Here is an 18216-nt window from a genome sequence, read left to right as displayed (position 1 = left end):
AAAGCTCGGGTTGATCGGGTTTGGGTTATTCGGGTTCGGGCTAGTTCGGGTCGGGTTGTTCGGTTTTCGGGTTTAGATGTAATATTAAAAAAATGTTTTTTTTGCAATATATAATTAAAATCCATCATTCTACTTAAAAAAATTTATCAAAATTAAAACAATAATATGACATGATAATGTTCAGATGTCCTAAAACATAATGTTTTAGATACAAAAACTCTAAACCAAAACACATCTACCGAAAAAAGACATTAAATGTTCAGGTTTTTTTTTGGGTTTTAGATTTTGGGTTTTTCGGGTCGGGTTTTTCGGGTTTTTGGTTGGGAAAAAGTGACCCGATAACCAACCCATTTAAGGTTCGGGTTGGTCGGGTTCGGGTTATTCGGGTTCGGGTTTTTCGGGTATTCTCTACTTCGGGTTCGGGTGGCTTCAACTTCGGGTCGGGTTTCGGGTTTCAGATAAAAATTAACAGCCCTACTTACTTATTGGACATGGAGACGAACCACTTAAGAGTATGTGTCTGCTTTTGTTTCGTTTAGAAACTGATAAAAATTGCCTTGTATTTGAGAGATTGAAGCATCGGACGGATCAGAGAGTTTGGGCTAGGGATGGCAATGGGTCGGGTTTGGGACGGGTTTAGGTAATCTCAAACCCAAACCCGGTTAGATAAGCTTGTCCCAAACCCGTCCCAAAACCCATCGGGTTTCTAGCGGGTAAATACCCATCGGGTATCGAGTATACCCACAGGTTTCGGGTAAACCCGTTAATTTAAAAAGATTCCTCCTTGGGTATACTCATCTCAAAACCCATTGGGTATTTATCGGGTAACTACTAACCAGTTACATTTTGTATTGTCATTATAAAAATATATATCAAATAACTACAATGTATACGGAATAGAATACCTATATGTGTAAAAATGGATGTATCATATATATATATATATACATATTTAATAATATAAAAGAAATTATATCGGGTATACAATCGGGTAAACGGGTACACTTTATCGGGTAATTGGGTCCGGTAAACGGGTATATCACTAAATCCCAAACCCGCGAAAAAAATAAAAAATGTTCCCAAACCCATCCCAGACCCGATTAACCGAACCCAAACCTGTCTCAAATGTGTCGGGTTTCGAGTTTACCCAGCGGGTTCGGGTTTGATTGCCAACCCTAGTTTGGGCTTGGAATTGGAAGCGGCAGCCAGAGTCTGAGGAGGAAATTTTGCAGCTGTAGGAGTGTTGTGCGGTTATTGATCAGGTCCGGCTAAATGCGGTTGCTGATTCTTGGCGTTGGATGGGCCTGAAAAATGAGGGATTCTCTGTTGCGGCTGTTAAACAGATTCTGAAACATGGAAATCTGGACTGCAGCGAAGACTATTTTGTGTGGTGTACTAAATGGGTGCCGAGTAAGTATAACATATTCATGTGGAGAGCCATTTTTAATCGTCTGCCGTCGAAGAGGGTGTTGGGAAGAAGAAATATTGTGGTGGAAGATCCGATGTGTTCTTTCCGTGGAGAGGCTGAGGAAACAACAAAGCATTTGTTCACGGCGTGCAGGGCCGGCCCTAGGGGTGGGCGAGCCGCACTCCCGGCCGAGGCCCATATTCCCCGAGGGCACTATATTGAAAAATAATGTGTATATATATTATATATATATGTATATATATATGCGTTTTGAGTTAAATTTTAAACATACTATCCGACTTAGCCTAATGGTTCTTTTGCAGCTCTTTACTTTAACGTGGTCATGTTCGATTCCTGCTGTCTTCTTTACGTTGTCTAAATGCCCCTGTTTTGTGTTTTTATTATTATTATTCCTTTGTTAATTAATGCAAAACCAGAACATCTCAACTCTCATTCATTGTTGTGCCTTTTTTAACTGAATAAGAACATATGGTTGGTATTTACTTACAATCCATTATATATTATATAATACTCTATTTTTTAACATTTCTGTGCAATAGAGGTTGTATCATTAGCTTTGTTTCTTTTTTGTGAAAATAAAGGTTGTACCTTCTTTTTAATTGGTATTTCTTTGAAATCAGTACTTTACTCATACCCACCACAGTTACACACCTGAGAGAGAGTGCGAACGACGTCGCATCAGAGAGAGAGAGGGAGGGAGAGGCAGGAAAGAAAGAGAGACCGATGAAAGGGAGAGGAAGTCGGCCACCTCATCCTGACGAAGGGGATGATGGCGACGGCTTATGTATTCCGACAACCAGATTGGCGGCGATGGTGGCTAGGGTTCCAGTTTAGGGTTTTGAAACCAGATCGTGAAGGTATTGAGGACAACCAATAGTTGGAGAAAACTATTTAAACAGGTAGATGTACCTATGGCTTAGTTTGTTTTTTGTGCATATTTAAGGTGTACATTTGATTATGTTAGTTGTACACTAAAGCTTCTTTTGCAAGCTCTATGTTCCATATAGGTTTTAGAGAGATCAGGTTTAAAGGCTTGAACAAATTTTAAGTTCGAAGAGAATTTTAGGGGAAACCATCAGACATGAAACCCTTGGTCCTTTGATCAGAGATATAGAGATATATAGAGAGAGAGCGATAGAAAGATTGCAAAGAGAGAGAGAGGGAATCGATTTCACGGTGATTTGATGGTGGTGGGTTGAGGCGCAGCCGGAGAGAGACAATGTTTCATGGCGGTGGTTCTGCCACCAGTGATGGCGGTGGTTTGCCGAGCGAAGATGACGCCATCGCATCAGGCGGTCCGGCCCCGGCGGCGGACAGCGGAGTGTTTTTTCCGAGTTAACTATTTGTTTGAATCCGTTAGTGCGTACGACTCCTAACATCGCATCCGGCGGTCCGGCCCAACGGCGCATAGCGGAAGGTTTCGGAGTTAATTTTTTTGTTTGAGTTTTAGCGTATACGAGTCCTAACCGGGCTTTGTGTGCGACATTTTTTTTTTGAAATATAGTATTTGAAATGATAACCTTATTTTCTGTTTTGAGCAGGTTGGAAGTTGGATAGTCGTGTTTTGCTGAACCTTTATCTTGTATGCAAAGCTCAGTGTGTCTTCCCTCGGCACCTACATTTAGGACAATATTTGGAGTTCATTAGGTAAACTGCGAAGCTCAGTGCAGCAGTTTTGCTGAACCTTTATCTTGTAGCGCAACTGATTTGCTGGTGCTCATTTATAAAAACTTACCAGGACAAAATTTGGAGTTCATTAGGTAAATTACACTACAAATCAGTTGCGCTAACCAGTAGGTTAAGTGTGTTAATTTAAAGAACCTGGGTCACCTTTAATTACCTGATGAGTTGTTATAAGCTTGAACCAGTGGGTGTTAAACGGGTTAGTTTTATGAACCTGGTAAGTTTTTATAAATGGGCACCAGCATTTTAATCTTATGCTAAAAGAATTGTGCGCCTCATTGTGTTGGGTCAAACGGGTCCAACTTTATACAACAGGCCAATCGATTTGTTTTTTAAATAGCTCAAGCAGATCAGATTTATTAAACAGGTAAAACAATCATCTTTTCTTAAACGGGTCACGTGGGTTATATAACTTATATTTATTGAACGGACAGTTTTTTTACAAGGGCCAATTGGGTCAGTTTTAAGTTGGTACTTTCTTATTAGTGGTCACTAACACTTTTGATTTATTCCATCATTTTTGTGTCTGTTTGCCGCATAGTTCTAAAGTTTTTATTACATGGGTCGAACATGTCAACTTTATAGAATAGGTCAATCGATTCGCTTTATTAAATGGCTCAAGTGGGCCAGTTTTATTAAACAGGTTGAACGATCAGTTTCTCTTAAACGTCGAGTGAGTTAGTTCTATTAAATGGGTCAAAAGGGAAAGTTTTCCTACACAGGCCAACTGGATCAGTTTCAATGACCTGGTGAGTTTTTATAAACGTTTAGAGTAGTTTTAAAATTGAGGGCATCCAAGCACCTAAGGTGTTGCGTAGCTGTAAAATATAAATGATTTTTTGCTAATAAACATTGAATCAGATGGTTGCTATTAGTTTCTTTTTGTTGGGAATTGCTAACATATAGAGAAGTTAGGCTAGACTTAATTCTGAGGTAAATGAAATGATTCCTGGATGTTCGATCTATATCTACCAGGCTTAAATTTATTTATATCAAAATCAACATACACTCGAGGAGCCTTAATTCTGAGGTACATGAAATGATTGTTCGTTTTGCATAATGTTGGTTTTTTCTTTTGCAAGAAACGTCTCTTAGTCACTAAAGACATCGCTATGTTTAGCTTTTCGTAGGATGTTATCTAAATTAATCGGTCCCGGTGCAACCAATTTATGCATCAAAGGTGTCGCGTGTGGCCGAGGAGCTGTTGTAACTGATCTATCTTCTCATTGGCTGTTGTATGTTCAACCATGTATTTTCCAACCACTATAGCAGCCCTATGAGCAACAAGTTTCCTCATAGATCAAGTGATTCCTTCAAGCAATTTGTATCGGTGAAGAACATGTGAAGCAGCAACTTTAAACTTCATTGAAGAATGAGGCATATGATTGAACACTTTATGCTTAAAATGCCTTCTCCATGACCTCTTTCATTCAACTACACTTCAAATTGTCATGGAGTAGTCATAGTTTGCATCACCTCAGCTACATATTAGACGTCTTTCTCCAATGCTAGACTTTTCATAGCTTATGGTTGGTTTATATTTCAAATTCTTTTACTGATCTTTCGAATTTTATGTAAATTGTAAAGTTCACTCCATTTTTTTTATTTTTTATATTGTATGCAACAGTTAGCGGATTATGGCGTCGATAGACCGACCATGGGAGATGTATTGTGGAACATGGAACATGCACTTTAGCTTCAAGAAGTCGAAAGTGCAAATGCAACTAGCATCTGTCAAACCAGCGAACGAGACATTACAGCGAGTGTTGGCTCTAGCAATATATGCTGATGATTGACTTGCTTTCGGGCACGAGAACAAGCCAAGTTTTTTCACAGTTGGTAGCCAACGATTATAGGTAACAAGTTGTCGATTTCAATTAGCCATTTACTATTATTTGTTTATACTTTGCATAAATAATGTAGTTTTGATAATCTTTGTAAAACAAAGAAAGGGTCTATGCCATCATCAAGGATAAGACTTCAACTACTGGTCTGGTCATTCAAGGAAGTTGGAATGATGCTCTAATGTCACGTTTATAATATTTGTATTTTTTTTGGTAGAGAAGAAGTGATATCATTGTTTAGTTATATTGTACTATATGTGAAACTGAGCCCCGCCAGCAACGCTGCGGGTGCTTCTTCTAGTTTTAAAATAAAAAGAATGAACTACGAAGATTCTCATGGTTTTTTTTTTTTTTTTTTTTTTTGTTTGAAAATTAACTCAAAACACCTAAAAAGTTATTGGCAATGAAACTCATTTTTTTTTAAATGAAACTCAAAATTGTTCAATTCAAGTTTTTGTTGAAAATAAAACTCAAAACATCTAAAACTTTTTGTGGAAGGAATTCTCATCGTTGCTAGCTCTTTCCATTCGTTAATTTTATTTTTTTTATTAACTAGAATTGAGACCCGTCGCAATGCGGCGGGGATTCTTTAGTTATAACTAAGTTGACTTAAGACCCGTACGTTATGTTAAACCTGTCAAATGAAAACAAAAAAGACGATGTAAAAACGTTCACCCATACACGCACGTTGCGTCGTGTTAACTCGCAAAATTTAGAACGAAACGTAAAAAAAGTTAAACCAAAGACGCACGTTGCGATGTGTTAAGTCACAAAATTTAGAACCAAGCATAAAGCGGAAAATTTGCGGAAAATGAAAACTATAAAGGATCAAAGTTGAAAGTAAAAAAAGTTATGAGGATAGATTGCAAAAGATAAAAAGTTTTGGGTTAAAAGCAAAAAAAAAAAAAAAAAAAACAAATAGTTTTGGGTTAAAAGTAATTTATGAAATACTTTTGGGTGAAAAGTAAAAAAAAATCAATTTTTTTTTGGAAAACCTCTAAAGCCAAGGTTACGACAACCATATGCATAACCATTTTTTCTTTAGAAAACCCCCAAAGCACAACCCGCTTTGCGGCGGGGCGTAAAACGGCTTCAAATAGTATTAATGTCACACAACCGTGATCGACCACCAACACTGAGTCGACCTAGGATCTGCGTGTTGCGACGAACCTGTCGAACATGAAAAAATAGAGGTAAAAACGTTGAACCACATATGCATGTTGCGCCATGTTAACTTTCAAAATTTGAAACAAAGCATAAAAAGTTGAACCACACCCGTACGTTGCGTCCTATGAACTCGAAAAACTTAGAACTATACGTAACGAAACGTAAAAACTTTAAACCAAAGACGATAAGTATAATTGACAAAAGTTGTGAAGTTAAATTGCAAATAATGAAAAGTTTTGAGTTAAAGTTAAAAAAACAAATTTTATAGGGTTAAAATTGCAAAAGGTAAAACCTTTGGGTTAAAACTAAAAAATCAAGTTTTTTTTTTTGAAAAATCCCCAATGCACATGTTACAACTCTATATGCATGAAAAAGTTACTTCTTTATATAGGTTTTAATATAACTTTGGCTCAATATATACAAACTTAGAACCTAAAAAAATATTAGCAATATTAATCTATAAAGCTTAGCCTAAATGTAAAATACCGGATATTGATCCATTAATCTAATAAACAATTACAACAATTAAAAATATAGTTTATATAAACTTGTGGTGTAAAAAACTACCCCCTCGGCCGCGGCGTTTAATTTTTTTTTACGGCTGTGTTTATAATACACACATCTAGTTGTAAAAAAAAAATCATGGTGAACGCCCACCCGTGGGGTGTAGTTCTCGCGGTTCTTACAACTCGAGGTGGTTCTCATTCTAGCAGCCGCCTATATATATATATATATATATATATATATATATATATAGGATAGGAGTTGGCCAGAAAGTCCAAATTTCCTAAAAAGTGTAAAAAGTTATAAAACACCGTAATGTCAACCATAAAACACACCAAAAACCCACAAATAATATGATGAAGATTACTAAAACATCATGTATGTGGGTTTTGTGTTGTGTTTTAGATGTTAAGGCTCTGATTGTGGAATGACAAATATTATTGTGTTTTATGTTGTTTAGCATTGTGTGTTTTATATTCATAGTTCTACGATGGTGTGTTTGAAGTTTTTATGGACTATTAGAGTTTGAATATGGTGTTTTAGTAATATTCATTCTATTATTTGTGAGTTTTAGGTGTGTTTTATGCCTGAAATTATTGTGTTTTATGACTTTTTACACTTTTTAGGAAAAACACACTTTTCGTAGAATCCCCACTATATATATATATATATATATATATATATATATATATATATATATATATATATATATATATATATATAAAATTTAAAACCCAAGGCGAATAGGAGGCCGCCACATCAAACCCAAGCCCGCCCCACGCCCGGCTTCAAACCCAAACCCCAAAGGCCACGCCCCAACCTAAACCTCAAGGGGTGATGGCTTGGGCGTTTTCCCCCAACCCAAACCCCACACCCCACAGTCTTAATTTAGAAGAGGAAGTGATTAAAAGAAATTTGCGCTTAAGAAGAAATAGTAATAAATTTAAAGGTAAAAAAAGTGGGTCAATACAAAGTCAAGCATATTTGTATGTATTCTTTCAATATATATAAAGTCATCTTCCCCAATCACTTTGATATTTATCAAACCCAAGATGTCTGGTCCTCCATCCTTAACAGACATGTGTAAGCCTGGTTCTTCTTCTTCTTCATCTAACAATAATACCCGTAACAAACCGGTATCATTTCAACGCCCGATCCAACAAAAGCCCCCATCGCATCAAGATGTGGACCCCAGAGCAAAGAAGTCAGATAGTCAACCGGTTCAATCTGGAGCCACTGCTAAGCCACCGTCTGCCTGATCGAGCTTTTAATCACACCAAAAATAAATGATGTATTGTTTTTTTTTTTTGAACTTTGTTGTTGTAATATTGTTCATGTTTTGAGTTTGATGTTGTTTTGATTGCAAGTTTGAGATGTATGGAATCTAGTGTTCTTGTTTTGTTGAAACTATAGATACATGCGTTATGGGCTACAAATTTATAGTCACACGTTCAATTTAAAACATTTGTATATGTTAGATCTATAATTCATCCATTACCATACGTTGACTTTTTAGTTTTCAAGAGGGTGAATTGTTTTAAAGAAATCTCACTCGGGGTATGAAATGACTTCATGAAAATCATATAACAATGTTAGGAACTAACATGATTAGGAAACAAGGGGTATGAAATGACTTCATGAAAATTATATAACAAAGTTAAGAACTAATATAATTAGGATTTAGGAAGGCAAGACCATCAAAATGGGTAGAAGGAGAGAGAGAGAGAGAGAGAGAGAGGGGGAGAGGGAGGAGAGAGATCCGATTTCGATATAAGCACAACACATGCAATTTGGATAATTCTTTCAATAAACTAGTGGTGGAGTGGTAAGGAAGAGACCTAGTGTTCCAAATGATTCAGGTTCGATTCCTACCCACCATTTAGTTTTGGCGGCACCTGGTAATGATGGAAGACTAGGCGAGTAGGCAGCGATCGCTATTTCGATCCTTGAACTGAGTTGGTTTTACCTCACTAAGCGGGTTTTACCTCACCGTACTGTCGTGCCTTCGGACGAATATTAATGGGCTTCGACCCTAGGTGAGGGTTTTTCCCCGGTTCAGAGACGAGTGTATCCTGATATGACGAGTTTCGCTAGTAGCCCATTTGAAGGATTCGTTGGCCATTATAAAAACAATTTGGATAATTCCAACGATTTTATTGTAAGTGAGAAAATTACTCAAAACTCAATTACATCTCGGAGTACATATCATATGCTAAACATATCTAGTAACGTCCCACCCGTAGGTAGAGTCTAGGAAGGATGAAATGAGCACAAACTTTACATCTATCCAATATCCAAGAGGATAGAGAGACTACGTAATTGCTAAATGCTTTTGTAAATAGCAAAGTTTTAGACCTCTTTGGCAAAAAAATAAAAATAAAAAATTATATAGTTATAAATGTTATAAGAATGTGGGTGTTACAATAAACATAAAAAAACCAAGATAACATCCTGTCTACTTATTGAGCCTCACATATACGGATAACACACACAACTAAGGAAGCATAATATTGCCTTATTCATATTTTAGATCGTAAAAGTCTAAATATACCCTTGGATCCACTTTCAATTTTATTATTTTTGCGCCGACCGCCAAGCGTTTCTTGCATTTGGTGTATTTGTTCTTCCATCTTACTTATCTCGGTACGAATTGCTTCAATATAGACATCAACTCTAGTAATTACTCGTTGTTCAATACGGGTTTCAATTTCGTATGGATTTAAAGTTTTGTTATATGAGTGCTCACTTTGTCCCCCTTTGTCGTTTTGCTTTCGCTGCAACAATAACTCATGTGGATCTGATGGCCTTTTTGTTATCGGCTTCTCCTACAAAAATGTTGATCTTAGCATTAAGTTAAATGACCCAAGATAAAGAGAATTTGTATGGATCATTGGCTCATTGGCAATAAACACATATACAATATACTACTTCCTGGGTGTTGAAATGTGCCTTGGGTGTTAGACCGGTAATAGGTGAATGGGGCAGTTGAACCGACGAACCAGAAATCACCATGGACCGCATTTGCAGTTTGGGTCGGAGTTAAGGATGGATTTTTCATTTTTTTCTAAAGAAAAGGTATATTAATTTATGGGAAAATCACTAAAATTGGCATGCTGATCCACAAAATAGACATATGTAAAATCAACCAATCAAAGAACTTCAAATAAGCAAAGTTAGTCAAAGAAACTTCATTTTAGCTAGCACAAAAAAGCACACTGGATCTACAAAACAACCAATCTAATAAATCCCTTCAATAATGTGCCGGTTAAAATAGAGTCCGCTCCTTTAACCTTTAGCTACGATAGAGCCGACACTTTAATTTATTACATATGGTTGTTTTGGGTACCCATTAATTTTGCGCCGGCTAAATCCTCTGAGACTACATCGAGTTATGAGGCTAGAGGGTATGGTGATGGTCCTTAAAGGGAGGATGATCCGTCACGTAAGCGCTACGTCATAGTCCTCCCAAGGATGGTCCATCCCACAAAAGTAGAGGGTATGGAGTATGGTCCTAGATGATTCTACCTCACTACTTTTATGTTTTTTATTTTTTTAATCTTCTATTTTTTTTTAACAATTAACAAATAAACTAACAAAATATTTTCATTAATATTAAAAAACATTACATAAACTTGAAAAAAAAAAACATACACTAAAAACAACAATTGTATTATTTTTTATTTTTAATTAAAAAAAACCTAAACCTAAACCAAAAAATCTCAATCTAATTCATACTACAAGTTGTTGGGCCTGGTACATTGGGCTCTATTGTTCGGTTATGTTGTTATTAGTTTGTTTGGGCTGGTATAAGGTCTTTTATATGCAGGTTGAAAGTTAAAGGTGTAAAGTGTATCTTTCAAGGGGGGTCTATGTGTATTTTTATGTTGTTGAATATAAAAGAAGGAGAGAGAAGGTCAAATTCATTCATTCACTACACATCTTCTTCGAGACAGTTCTAGGGTTTCACTGGTTCTTCGTTGTAGAGATTATCAGCCGATCATCCGATTCTTGTTGCTGCGTATCTTTCCAATTGTAATTGTTTTTTTTTTTTATTTTTTTATTTTAACGGTCACATTTGAAGGGGGCCCCACCAAAAGTGGATCGTCGCCACCAGCAAGAACTCGACGCTGAGGACGGGACCGGGGGGGGGGGATGGTTTGCCGGCCGTCGCCGGAGCTCGACGGGGTGGGGACGAACCCCATACCCCCTAGCCTAAGGGTAAGGGCAAAGCACCCATCATGCCACGTAGGTGTCACACATAGAATATGTGAGCTTTACCCTTCACATCAAAAAAGGCATGAGGTGGTGTTGGGGCATGTAGCGACTTTGAAAAAAGTTTCACACTACCACTCAAATAAAATAAGCGGCAACACCCATGGAGATTCTACCTTCGGCATTATGCAACGCCCTAAACAAATGAGCATGGGGTGGTGTTGGGGGCATGGACGGGATCACACTCTCCACTCTACACCATCACACCGTGTGGTCTTAGAGCATTCCCATCCCATTCTTTATCCTTATTTATATGATTTAACTAAAAATCACTGTTTCATAATTTTATCTTTCATTTTTTAAATCCTTCTCACATCTCATTCCTTATCCATAAAAATATAAGGTTTTTCTTTAATTTTAGATTAAATTACAAGTTTTGTCCTTTATGTTTACACCAAATTGCAGGCGGTGTCCTTTGCTTTTAAAATTGACGGGTTTTGTACTTAATGTTTCAAAATCTTGCACGCTTTGAGCCTAACCCAATTTATTTTTTTGTTAAATCTGGCAATGTGCCTTGTGCATGAGGGCATTCTTGTCATTTTATCTTTACAGGGACTAGTGTGTAAATAATTAATATTCAAGCACTATTTTGTAAAAACACATATAAATAAAAAATAAAAAAAACTAAAACTCACTCACTCTCTCTCCCTCTCTAAACTCATATCTCTCTAAACTCACCTCTCTCTAAAACACCCCACCATTATCAACCCCATCACACCAGACCTCTACAGGTGGTGGTGGCCGGAGTGGTGGGTTGTGGATGGTGAAGGTGGGTTGTGGATGGTGAAGGTGGGTTAGACGCTGGTGGGAGGTGGTGTTAGGGGTGTTGCAGGTGCATTGATGTTGAAGATAGGAAGAGTTATAAATTATTTTGTTTATTTTTTAAATGATATTGAATAAATGGGGTAAAAAGACTAAAATACAATTGGGTGACCAGATTTAACAAAAAAAAATTAAAATGGGTTAGGCTCAAAGGACATACTGTGCAAGATTTTCAAACATTAAGTACAAAATCCATCAATTTTAAAGGCAAAGAACACCGCCTATAATTTGATGTAAACATAAGGACATAACTTGTAATTTACTCTTAATTTTAATATATTTTCTTTAAAAATATGCATAAGGTATAAGGATAAGAAATGTGATTGGAGTGATGCTTTAGGTAGCTTTCTTATAATTCATGGTTTGAATAAGGAATGAGATGTGACTGCAAGCTTTGCTTCTTGCATTCTCTGGTCAGTTGGTTTTGGATGCATCTATTTTATAAATGGTATTTTTTAACGACAAATAATACTTATACTGTATTTTACACTAAATAATTTAAACTACTACCATCATGTTCATATTTGAACATAAGACCTCCTTTTAAAAGGCATATAACTCTAGCAAGTAAGGTAATATATATTGGCTTATAAATGCTAAAAGTCAGTTTGTTATTTTTTTTTTAAGTCAATAGGCTACCATGATATATCCCTTTCTTAAATGAATGCACCAAACCTAGACCTACCCTTCTCTCAATCATTATACCAATTAAAAAAATTGACCAAGACTTTATATTTTAATTATGTGGTGAACTATGATTTTCCTATCATGTGTTGCGGTGGAGAATCCGGGTAAGAATTAAATGATAAAAACAAGTATAAAGCTGTAGAATATAAATGTGTTAAAAATGAAATAAAATGTAACAATTAAAAAAAAGGTGATACGATACCTATGATATGACATGGTTTTGCAACCCGAATGAACGAAAAGATGGCGGTCATGACGTCGTGTTGAGCCGTTAAAAAAATTATATCACGTATTTATTGTTGTAAAAAATAATGAACAAAAGTTATAAGAAGAAAACAAAATTATGGGGTTAAAAGTGATATTATTTATAATGTAAGGGCTTAATTTAAAACATCAAAAAGAAAGACAATATTGTAGCAGCTATACTGTTTTTTTAATGTAATTTAATAATACAACTTATTAATATTAATATTAATATTAGTATAGTTACAATTATAATATTAAAGTAATAGATTAATAACTAATAAAAAAATCAACACATCACATGAATTCAAAAGAAAACAAAATAAAGAAATCAAATAAATAGAAAAACATCACAACACAAAAAAAACATGAATTTAAATGAAAACAAATAAAGAAATTAATAAATTAACTTTAGTTAAAAAAAACCCCAACATTATTCATAAAATAAAGAAAGTAATTCAATTTGAGTTAAAAGGTTCAACACCACTATCCATCTAAGTTGCTAATTGTTACACATAAATTCAAAAGAAAACAAAATAAAGAAATCAAAATAGATCATTAGACCACTATTTTTTTTTGAACGGCATGTTAGAAGCCATTATTGACGACATACTATTGACAATTAACATCACATTTTTTTTCATAAAGTTACACATCGAACTTGGACATACCGGGATTTACTTAGGAGTCGGAGATGTTCATAAACTATAAAGTTGTGTAAAACATATTCAAACACTTACCGGAATGAGGGGGCAGCTACTTTCGGTTACCACAGCGTGAGGCGGCAGCGGGCTGGATTTTTCTTGGATGTCACTATCTATAAAGAGAGAATGAGTCGATTATAAAGTCAGATCGAAAAAAACTTACAAAGTTTTAAACATGAAATATGACATTAAATAAAACCTGTGGTTGACGGTTGTGTAGCCGGGGTTATCGGTCCTGGCGGACTGTTTAAAGAGCGGAGACTTGCGTCTTCTAGAGATGGAGGTCGTTCATGTTTACCGCTGGCATCGACCTCGCGAGAAATAAAAGAGCCGAACTTTCGGAGGTGGGAAAAGGTTGGAGCTCTAAACATTGCAGGAATTAATCGAAGAGGTTGAATGTGATTCCAATAACTATAAGTGGTCAAATGGATCGGATATACATTAGGTTTGGGAGAAATATTAAGATACATGCACATCATATACGTACAATGATGACGTACGTTGTTTATAATTTTTAAAGCTATATTTATAATTTTATTACAACAAGCCTAATATGCTTATAATTCTTCCAATATAAATTAACTTATTATTTTTAACTAATTAAATAATTGTAACAAGTTATAATTACAACATAAAAATAGTTATGTCATAATTTATATATCTTGTAGTATAGACTAAGTCTAGTTACTCTATGTATGTTTTAACAATTAATATCAACTAGCAATGAGACCTATGCGTGTTGCGACGCATGTACATCATAAACATCGAATCGATTAGTCCAAACGTTATGTGATGCATTAACCATATGAAAACACGCGTTTCGACGTATCCAATTGAATTCAATGTAACCTATATAAGCATTGCGATTGGATCAAAACGTAAAGTGAATCAAGTTTATAACGTACAATCATAACGTATTATATGTGACCTGACTCGTGCATAGATAACGTATTATATGTGACCCGACTCGTGCATAGAAAACGTAATGGGTGTAAAAAAGCTAACACGTGTATGTGACCCGACTCGTACATAGAAAACGTAACAGGTATAAAAGAAAAAATTGACACGTGTAATCAAAATGGATTAATTGGAGCTTTTGAAAAAAAGAAAAAAAAAACCAAAATTTAACTCCATTCGGTTCGAAATAAAATTTTGAAACATCCATAAAATAAGCACGAAAATATATTATATTTGACCTGACTCGTTTTCCAAAAAAAGTTTACGTCGAATTGTAGACTGACCCTAATTTATACCAAAACGTACTTAAAAATATATACGTAAAATGTTTTTTTTATAAAGAAAATGTATTTTCTTTGATCTCGCTCGTTTCTGGAAAAATATTTACGTCAATAATTTGTATTTTAAGTAAAGGAAGTATAAGGTAAACTCAAAACAAATTATTAGTAAAAAATAATATGTTAAAAACGTTCGTAAAACCGTGCCAACTAGCGCCAACGACCACCAACATCAGAAAAACTCGTAAAAATAAAATAAATAAAAACGAAAAATAACACTGAATAAAAAGTAGACGTAAAAGCTTTGAACCACGCACGTTCGTTGCGGCGTGTTAATGCAAAGAAATTAGACTGAAACGTAAAAACATAGAAAACTTGCGAAAGATTAAAAGTATGGTGACCAAAGTTGAAAATAAAAAAATGTTTGGGTTAAATTGCAATAAATAAAAAGATTTAGGTCAAAAGTAAAAAAAAAAATCAAAGAGCTTAAAATACAAAAGATGAAAACTTTTGGGTTTGAAGTGAAAAATCTTTTATTTTTTTGAAAAACTCACTATGCATTAGTTACAACACTATAAAGCATTACAACGTTATTAATTTATAGTATGTTAATGTAGATTTTTTTATGTGTGAATGTGTAGTTAATACAATTTTAGTGGCAAAGGAAAATGTTTGAAGAAGACGTTTATTTTAGTTTATGATTGTTGGTATAAGATGAAGAAGTAGGATTAGTTCAAAAGTCTTATGTGAATTGTTTTTTTAACAATCTAGTAGGCTTTATTATAATTGAATATGCCATTATGGCTATATAAAATAATTCTCGCTATACGTACCCCTTTAATGAACTTAACTCAAGGTTGATTCAATAAAACCTTGACCAAAAATATTGAGAGAGCTAATGTGTGCTAGTTTGCTTGGTAAAGGTATACTTCTTTAAGAGAAGAGGTTTTAGGTTCAGTTCTGGGCAAGAATGAATAATATGGAGTTATTGATGTAATAGAGTAGAAGTAAACGTTGTCGGTAAGAGATCAAGTGACCGCAGAGGGCTGATCATGAGAGGAAGGTACGACAATGGAGGAGAGGGTGGAAGGAGCGAGACGATGCTGGTGATAACGGTAGCGTCCATTGACAAAATCCACTATGACTAGGTCAATTCAAATATAAATAAAATATACAATAGTTATTTATTTCATCCATAATTAAGCCACCTAATTTTTAAAACTGATATATAAAACCACGACTTTTAAGATATTTTTATATTATATAATAATCATTCACAAAATATGAACTAATGTAAACACATAGGTGACAAATGAGGTTTCATCGTCTTCTAACCAAAAATCACAAAAGATCCGTTGATTGAAATATGAAGTAACACTACATGACAACCTTAGTGTTAAAACAAGGGAAGGTACAACATCAACTTTAAAAGATAGCTCCTTGATCAGAATCTGTAACCAAAGAACGTCGTCAGTCTTAACGAGAGAGGGGGCCTCCCGCGTTTAGACTCCGACGTGAGAATCGGTAGAGTGTTCTTAAGAGTCTTAGCAAGAGAAAGGATAAGGGTTTAGAGCGAGAGAATGAGAGAATGACTTAACCTTTGGCTGGGACAAGACTATCCTTATATAGGCAGACTGGTCTGCCCAAGGAGCATTAGGGAGTGGGGGTGGTCACTACTAACTAGTGATAGAATTCCATCACTCACAAACATTCAATCAACTCCTGCCATGTCATCAGCCACTATTATATCACTTACAAGCATTTTGTAGTGGCGGTGGTCACTAGTGATAGAATTCTATCACTCACAACTTTTTTTTAATTTTTATTTTAAAATTAGAAATTAACAATAAAACACTAAATTATAAATTTCATTAAAATTAAAAAATAAATTACATAGCAAAATAAAAAACAACTAAACATTGGGAAAAAAAATTTAAATTAAACGGGTGGCATCTCCCAACTCCACTTTTCGCAAATCTCGCGCTTTTGTTGAATTACAGTTGACTTAAACGGTTCGTCGGGATGGGCGTGCTTTTCACACAAGATTTTTAAATCATTTTGTCTTTCTACCGAACCTCTTTTTTTCGAACCCCCACCTCTCTTGCTTGAACCTTCCATGTTTGTTGTATAATTTTTGAGTTGAATTGGAGAAGTTTTGAGTTGAATTGGAGAGTTTTTTGATTGAGTGGGGGAATAATTTGGATTTTATATAAAAAACCCTCAAACAATTAAATCCCAACGGTCAAAAAAGAAACGGTAACATTTTTTTTCAACGTGTGATGATATCAACGCGTTGATATGTTCACGCGTGATACAGGTGGTGGCGGCGGTGTTCTGCTATAGTTCAACGCGTGGTGGGTGGCCATCACGGACCACCCCCACCCCCCTTATGCCAGCTGTATACCTTCTAGGTAAGCTTATCCATCCTGATGTTGCTTGCAGGTTTGGCCTTTTCCTCTTTGGGTATGTTTCAGATTGTGTGTCTCAAGGACACCTTTTTCCTTTATAGAGGTTTGTCTTTTCACTTTGACTTATCCAATTCAAGTCCCAAGGTTGTACAGTAATTTTACCTTCCTATCGTCAGCTATGGGTATATCAGCTCCTGGTCAGGAGCTTCTAGCTTCTGACTTTCAGCATCTTGCTTTGTATTTCAGCGTTATTTATTTATTTTTACTATTACCATTGACTTTGATTTTGCTGACTAGGATCTCCGAATACCTATGTCATCACTTAACGATATCGCATTTTATTATATCGCGTACTTACAATATTTTAGTGCACAGGGTATTTTGAGGTGTACTACTAAGAGAAGTTGAGCAATAGTTGATGGCTCCTGGTAGGTATATTTAAAGATTATGAGTTTTTAACCTAAAAAGTGTTTATTTGGTGTTCAAAACATACAGACAGTTAGAATTAACAAGCGTTAATATCAAGCACAAGTTCCTACAAATGGGGTTGTGTAGGTTGGGTGGTGTCGAATGGCCGTGAACCACCACAACCTCTGCCGCCCATCATCGTAGATCGTCGTGTGAGAAACCTGCAACCGGAGTGAGCCACCACAACATACCCCACCGTAACCCACCGGAGTAGTCGTTCGTTCATGTGGCGTTTGGTTGTTGCCCTAAACCCCGCCCCCACCTACCGTCAAACCACCACCCACCTGCGTTGACCCACCACCATCCATCTAACAGTTCATCTAAGAATTTTAAGCAATTGACCATGAGCATAAGCAATTGAGAAAGTCACCTTCGTTAATTTTGAAGATAGATAGGTTTTTTATTTTAGATCTGGGGTTTTTTTAAGAGAGAAACAAGGGAGAGATGTGATAATTGATGGAGAGAGAGTGTATTCTTGATCTTTGTTATTTATAGCAGAAAATCTTTACTATATAATAAAAGAAACCACTTTGGGGACACTTGTCATCATATGTAATACCTCGAAATTTTGTGTCCAATAATGTGTTAACACGTGTCATTAGTTTACACGTGGCATTAGATATTAAATAAAGGACTAAAGTTGACAAACCTTGAAAGTATGTAAATTCGAGGGTTATAAATGTCAACAAAGGGTAAATATACTGTATAGTAACCCTAATCGATGCTCGTACCTTCAAACGAATAAATCAT

The 18216-nt window shown here is 35.6% G+C and overlaps 1 protein-coding gene and 1 long non-coding RNA gene across 5 annotated transcripts; one reads left to right on the top strand and one right to left on the bottom strand.

Moving 5' to 3' along the window:
- Positions 1 to 2015: 2015 nt before the first annotated feature.
- On the top strand, positions 2016 to 5287 carry LOC110884370. Of its 4 annotated transcripts, none has more exons than XR_004864429.1 (4): positions 2016 to 2846; positions 2971 to 3076; positions 3168 to 4641; positions 4740 to 5287. It is a non-coding gene; the product is annotated as an uncharacterized LOC110884370 (long non-coding RNA). The 4 variants fall into 4 exon arrangements; XR_002561128.2 differs by having other exon boundaries at positions 2020 to 2846; positions 2971 to 4641; positions 4740 to 4968; positions 5036 to 5281; XR_002561099.2 differs by having other exon boundaries at positions 2018 to 2846; positions 2971 to 4641.
- Positions 5288 to 8998: 3711 nt separating this feature from the next.
- Positions 8999 to 13849, bottom strand: LOC110884381. Its single transcript, XM_022132093.2, has 3 exons — positions 13555 to 13849; positions 13392 to 13468; positions 8999 to 9452 (listed from the first exon to the last, which is right to left on the bottom strand). Exons 1-3 carry the CDS (start codon positions 13832 to 13834, stop codon positions 9147 to 9149), a joined length of 663 nt encoding a protein of 220 aa, XP_021987785.2. The 5' UTR covers positions 13835 to 13849; the 3' UTR covers positions 8999 to 9146.
- Positions 13850 to 18216: the final 4367 nt, after the last annotated feature.

This window comes from Helianthus annuus, chromosome 1 (genome assembly GCF_002127325.2).
Source record: "Helianthus annuus cultivar XRQ/B chromosome 1, HanXRQr2.0-SUNRISE, whole genome shotgun sequence".
Lineage (NCBI taxonomy): Eukaryota > Viridiplantae > Streptophyta > Magnoliopsida > Asterales > Asteraceae > Helianthus > Helianthus annuus.
Note: the sequence above shows the minus strand (reverse complement) of the source record. Positions and strands in the feature narration are given on the sequence as shown.

Coding starts and splice junctions, on each gene's coding strand:
- LOC110884381 (XM_022132093.2), bottom strand. CDS start 13,834: ATGATGTGCATGTATCTTAATATTTCTCCCAAACCTAATGTATATCCG. Junction 13,469..13,554: donor TACACAACCGTCAACCACAG/GTTTTATTTAAT, acceptor CTCTCTTTATAG/ATAGTGACATCCAAGAAAAA. Junction 9,453..13,391: donor GTAGCTGCCCCCTCATTCCG/GTAAGTGTTTGA, acceptor ACATTTTTGTAG/GAGAAGCCGATAACAAAAAG.